The sequence below is a fragment of the Phocoena sinus genome, chromosome 7, assembly GCF_008692025.1.
Source record: "Phocoena sinus isolate mPhoSin1 chromosome 7, mPhoSin1.pri, whole genome shotgun sequence".
Taxonomy (NCBI): domain Eukaryota; kingdom Metazoa; phylum Chordata; class Mammalia; order Artiodactyla; family Phocoenidae; genus Phocoena; species Phocoena sinus.
In genome coordinates this window covers 62,492,401-62,498,400 of record NC_045769.1, presented here as the reverse complement: position 1 = coordinate 62,498,400, position 6,000 = coordinate 62,492,401, and the positions used below count along the sequence as shown (strand labels likewise).

The window sequence follows — 6,000 nt, the reverse complement described above, 5'->3', positions numbered from 1 at the left end:
TCTGTCCTTGGTGCTGAAAGAGCCGTGCCCTGAGTCCGAACTCGCTGTGCTGAAACTGGAATTCCAGGCCTTCGGTTCCTTACCATCTCCGCTGAGCCCAAGAGTCTGGGTTGGAATGAGAGATAATTGGAAACTAAATCAAAGCCATGAAGTCCCCAACTCTGTTACTCTTCCCGCCTAATTGGAATGTTCATGAGTGCAGGGATAATATAAATTGCTGGACAGTGTAAGCTCCATGAGAACAGCGCCTAGCACAAAGTAGGTGATTAATAAACATCCGTTTAATTAATTACTAATATTAAACATTTTAAAATTAAGGACGAGCAAGAATCTTCATTCCTCCCTTCCCCCCTACATAAAGGAGAAAGGGAGGGATGTCCTTGCAGCTGGACGGACTCAGCTTTAATTTGAGACACACAGTCTTGTAGGAGATTTCTTTCTCCGGCGAGATTATTTTATTGGCTAAAACGTTAGGGGTGAGCGTTTTGGACACCGGGGTCAGAAGAGGGAGTGGGTGGAAATTTCTCAGTCTGATGCCACAGGTTAAGGTAAACGAATCTTCCTTTCTGGGGAATCTCGGATCTTAGGAGAAGGCAGAGGAGACAAGGTGAGCGGGCGTCTTCCTGGTACGGCACACCCTGAGAGGAGCGGGGATTTGTTGCCTCCTCCCGCCGGCCTCCTTGCCCTAGGGCGTCTTGAATGATCGAGCACTAGCACCGGGCTCCCTGATTGGTGCAACCATTTCTTTTAGGAAGGCTCGAGGAAGGGGCGTGGGTGGAATTCCGAGCCTAGTCTCGTAGTAAACCGCGCGTTCCAAGCGTGGCAGAGAAGCTGCGCGGTGCGCAGTTTGAAGGGTTGTTTCCTGCGCGGAGTGGGCACGCCCACCCTGCCCAGTCGTGAGACCTGGCGCCCGGTGCTGCTGTTACCCACGCCCGCCGTTCGGGATGCTTTTCCGTCCTTAAAAAGTGCCCGAGTTCTTACTGTAAGATGGAAGAGAGGGCAACAGTATTTCCTTTAGTATCAAGGGCAACGCGGTTATTTCAAACCTCACAACGAGATCCCTCGTACTAATCGAATTCCGTCTTCTCAGGGCTGAATCTTCGATCTCCCTTATGGAATATTAAGTGCTTTGTAAGATTTTCGGCATCCCCACTGTGTCATGGTGAAAGGCAATAAGATATTCAGAGAGAAGGGTCGGGACTCCGGTGGGCCAGCAAGGCCGCAGACATGTCCATATATAACCCCTGCCTGCTGCACCGCAACAGGGAAAGGAAAAAGAAAAAAAAATCACTGCGAAAACGAGTAAAGGAATCACTGGTTACACGGTGTCACCCAGACCCAAAGATCAACTTTGTTTTGCCCTCAAGAAAAAGAAGCTGAGGTAGAGGAAAGAGGAGAACAAAAATTAGAGACGAGGGTGCCTGAGGGATGGCTTGAAAAGGCCAGAGAATAAACAGCCCCGCCAGCCAGTCTGGTTGTTGGCTCTGGCGCACGAGGAAAGCCCCGGCCAGCATAGGGCCTCTCGGTCTCTGGCCGCCTAGCGCCATCTGGTGGAAATTTTTCCGTGAACGTCTTTTTACCGTGAGGGGCTTTCCGAACCAGGCAGTTCGTTAAATACGTTTAAATATTGCAAAAGGAGAATTCTTAAAAAGCATGAAATCGAAGGGGGAGTGGAGGGGAGTGGGTCTAGGCATAGAGGGCCGGTCCGCTCCCCCCACCCCACCCCCAGGACACCTCTATGCTCGGGTTCCCCTTGTGTGTGGAGCGGCACTCGTGCGTGTTATTAACCTTCAGATATGATCAATCAGGAGGACTCCTTTCCCCATCACCAAGGGAACCAAAGCTAGGAGGGAGCGTACAGTGGGTTGGAAATCGGACCCTTTTCTCTGCGGAGGCAGTGGGTAGCTGAGCTCAGATGAAGTACTTGGGGAGGCTCTGAGCTGGATGAGGAAACTGAAATGAAAAGGAGATGGAATCCTCTAGGGTCTGAGTGTTCCCCCCTCGTCTCTGCCTTCTTTGCTTTCACGACAATCCTGGCTCAGTAGAGAGCCAGCAAGGACACGACCCAGAACGCGGTTTCGCTCAAGGAGGCATCGTGGGGTCGTAGAGCTGGAGGAACCGCGGGGAGAGTAATTGAGGCAAAGCTACTGCTCTTGTCTTCTCGAAGATATGGTAGTGGGGGAGAAGAAAGGGAGGGAGAAGCGCTCAGCGAGGCAGAATTCTTCATAGAAATTCTCTCTTGCCTCGCCTTACCCGACACTCTGCCTATTTCAAAAAATAGAGCGTGTTGAGTACGGTCTGGATTACTCATAGGGCTCTTTCTTTTTCTTTCTTTCTCTTTCTTTCTTTATTTCTCTTTCTTCCTTCCTTTTTTTTTTTTTTTTTCCGGGCGCAAACCCGTGATCTGGATTTATAATCGCCCTACAAAGCTCCAGAGGCGGTCAGGCACCTGCAAGGAGCCCCACCGCTCTGCCGAGCTGCCCCCGCAAGCAGCGGCCTCGTGATTCCCCTGCTGAGCCGGTCCCCGCCTCCCCACTCCGCCTCCGCCTCCCCCGAAGCCAAGAAGCCGCCTCTTCGGATTGCTCTTTTCTCTTCCTGGAGCTCCCGTGCGGGACGGTGCTAGCGAAACAGAGGCGGCAGCTGGAGGTGACGCCGGGCAGATTACGCCTGTGGCAGAGCCGGGCCGAGCCGGGCGGATTGCTGGGCGCTACGCAGAAGAGCGACCGGAGCGCACGGCTTGCTGTCTCCCAACCTAGGTGGGTAAGCGCGCGGCTGCCCGTACCTTCCCAGTACCCAGCCGCGACTGTTAGCTGGGTCCTCTTCACCCGCGGTTTCTTGACCAATCCCCACCCCAGTGTCTGCCATCTACCCTCCCGAGATGAGTGCGTCCCACCCGCCCCAGTCCTGACTCTCCGTTCCTGCGCGGCGCAGAGACCTCAGCCTTCTCAATCATCCTATCCCCATCAGCGAGATTCATGCCCCGGGGACGCACAGAGGCTGAGGCTCGCGCAGAAGTGGAGCGAGAGCGATTTTCCCCTCCGCTTCCCGGCTGCGAGCGCCGGTCTCACCAATGGGCTCCTGGCCAGCAGCAGCCGAAGGCGCGACTCAGAGCGGTAACCTGTTACTTCCCCAGAAGCCCCGGCCTCCCCGCTGCCTGCTCTGCTGGGCGAGTGCGCGCGCGGAGCTAGATGCGGAGTCCTATGCAGGGTCTGGAGGCCGTGGCCGGCGGGCGCTACTCTGCAGGCTCTTAGATGTACCCAGATTCGCCCGCACTCTCTGTCCCCTGGCCTTCGGAAGCCATCGCACCAGCGCCGAGCGCGGAGCAGGGGCGCCGCGCACCTATCCTTGTCTGCCACCTCTCGCACGCTGGGCGCAAGTTCGTTTCCCCGGTGACGTTCCCCTTTCTTGCCTCTCTCACCCTCTCCGGGTCTGTACAGCGAGAAATCCGGGGACCTCAGAGAGTTGGGTGGAGAGGAAATACAGAAACAAGGATAGAGCCCCGTTCTTGGCTTCGAGATGACTCAAAGCGGGTGGGGCAAGAGGGAGACAAGCGAGGTTCCGACTCGCTGCTTTCTGGCTGTCTGGACTACAAGGTGACTGTATTTCTACCCCAGCCAAGTCCGAGGGAGAACGTAAAGACATGGACCCTTTTTTCCCTCTCACCTTGTCTCACCAAAGTCCCCGGTCCCCGGAGCAGTTAGCCTCCTTCTTTCCAGGGAATCAGCCAGACACAACAAGGGGAACCAGACACCGAACCAGACGTGCCCGCCCCGTGCGCCCTCCTCCCCCGCAACACCCGCCTGCCCGCCCGCCCGCCAACTGCTGAGAGCCCAATAGTGCTTGTCGCGGCTAGGCTGGAAAACCGCGCACTGAGCCTCCCTAGCCCTCCTAGCCCAGTCCCCCGCACCCGCGCGACCTGCACTGGCCTTGGGCTCTTCTAGTCTCACCGCTGCGCTCCAGGTCGCCGCGCCGCCAGACTGGAGAGCCACCCCGGGCTACGTTGCGGGCGCCCGAGTCCCCAGCTCGCGTGCACGTCTCTTCCTCCCCCCGTCCCCAGCCCGGCGCACCCCGACCCAGCCCGCTGGCTGCCGTTCCTCTAGCCTCTGTCTCCTGAGCCCGGACTTAAGCGGGAGCGTCCGCGCCCCCGACCGCTCAATCGCCTCCCGCGCGCCGGACCCCTGAATCCCTCCCCGTGCAGCTCTCGCTTCCCTTTGCAGCCTGTTCCTAAGCCCGGCCGGCCGAGGACCCCGGACAGCAGAGGACCGGGGACAACCGAGCAGATGGCGTCTTCGACCCCTTCTTCGTCCGCAACCTCCTCGAACGCGGGAGCGGACCCCAATACTACCAACCTGCGCCCCACAAGTAGGTCCTGCTCCAGTGTCCTATCAAATGGACTGCGTGGAAGATGGGGGCGCTGGGACGTGAGGAGGCTGCGCTGGCAGAAAGGGAAGGGGGAGCGCGGAGATGATGGAGGCTAGAAAGAAATGGGGCCCTGACCCAGGTCCCGACCAAAGGTCGTTCGACTGCCAGGGATACTAGGCGATTCCAGGGCGCTAAGGCAGTGGGAACCACGCAGGGTCGGAGCGGTGGCGATCCTTGGAGGCTTCGCTGCGGGGGAAGGACGCGCGGCGAGAGTGTTGTTTTTGTGTGTGGTTTCTTTGCTAGGTGGGACGACGGGGGTCAGCGCAAGGGGCGGTGTGAGGAGCTGGGAGTCTCAGCGGGAATAGAGTCTTCTGTCTTCGGCTTTCGTTGAGCCGAGATCTGACCCTACCCCCCCCTCCTTTACCCCTGCATTGTGCTCGAACTCTATAATCAGCGGAAATTTCGACGTTAATTGCAGCTTTTAGAAAACTCGGGGTCCCTAATTGCTCCAAATTTGCGTCGAGCTATTGACGAGTGAGGAAGAAGCCAAGGGCGAGACAGGAGCATAAAATGGTTTGAGATTAAGCCTCGACATTTTAGACAATTAATTACATTTCAGAGACAAAAAAAAAAAAAAAAAAGCGGGCAGCATCCTGAGTGGCAAGAAGTGGGGAACCAGGAAGAGTCCAGAAGGTTTGCCAGGGCGGTAGGAGAGAGCAGCCCTCTCTTTTCTCCAGGGCAGGAGACCTGTCAGCAATGAACACCTCTGGAAGAGAGAGGAAGAAAAGGGGAACCAGATAAAAGTGGGTGGGGAGATGTATGCTTCCCCACCCCTAGCTCCATGCGGCGACTCAACCCATTTCCGGAATCTGTCTTTAATTCGGATTGATTTCCAGCATCTTTGTAGAGATGTGGAGATGGGGGAATTGTTTTCCTTTTTCCACTTTGGATGGAAATGCGCTCCCTCCAAATCCATGAGCTCTGGATAGTAACGGCCCCAGAATTTCTATATAAAAGGGCTTAGGGATGGCATTGTGGTTAGAAGGAGGGCTCATTGCTTCGCTTTTATAGTACTTTCTATAAGCTTGAGAAAACATCAATTGTTCCCATCAACGAAGGTTGGCGCAGGGGGGGTATCAGGTAAGCCCTCTATCCAACCCCTAGGTGCTGCCCTTGGCTTCCCGGCTGGAGGCCTTCTCTTAAATTCTTAGGCGGCGTTCCAGCTCCCTTTGCAGCTCCCTCCCCCAGCCCCCCAGGCAAGCTACAATTACCCACACAACAAAGAGGGGCTCAGGAGAGCCACCAGCCTTGGTGGCGCGAGAGCTGGGCACTGGCTACCAGAGCTGGTTGGACCAGGCCAAGAGAAACGGGAGGCCTGCGCGCCTTTGTCTGTTGCTCTGGCCCTGATGGATTTCTTTTCCAGTTCTCTCCACATTTCCTGCCCCTTTCTTTGCTGTCTGGCAGGGGTGGGCGGCCGTTGTGTTCACCAACCCTCGAGTCCTGAACCCCTACTGCGCCCCTACTTCCCAGAGGCAGCCAGCAGCAGAGCCCATGTGCCCAACTGCGGGTCCCAGACCCAGCAGAGGAGCTGACCCGAGTTCGCTCGTGGCCGGGCACGCCCGGAATTCGCCAGGGCGG

General features: G+C 56.7%; 1 protein-coding gene across 2 annotated transcripts in view; it reads left to right on the top strand.

The window, feature by feature from the left end:
* The first annotated feature begins 2,391 nt into the window (after positions 1–2,391).
* Positions 2,392–6,000, top strand: part of GAD1 (glutamate decarboxylase 1) — a 40,452-nt gene continuing 36,843 nt past the window's right edge. Inside the window, exons 1-2 of one of the 2 annotated variants that reach the window (XM_032637331.1) lie at positions 2,392–2,760; positions 4,218–4,362. In XM_032637331.1, the coding sequence (XP_032493222.1) occupies positions 4,281–4,362 (82 nt within the window). In that variant the 5' untranslated portion in view covers positions 2,392–2,760; positions 4,218–4,280. The remainder of the gene's footprint in view (positions 2,761–4,217; positions 4,363–6,000) is intronic. The other variant, XM_032637330.1, reaches the window with a different exon arrangement.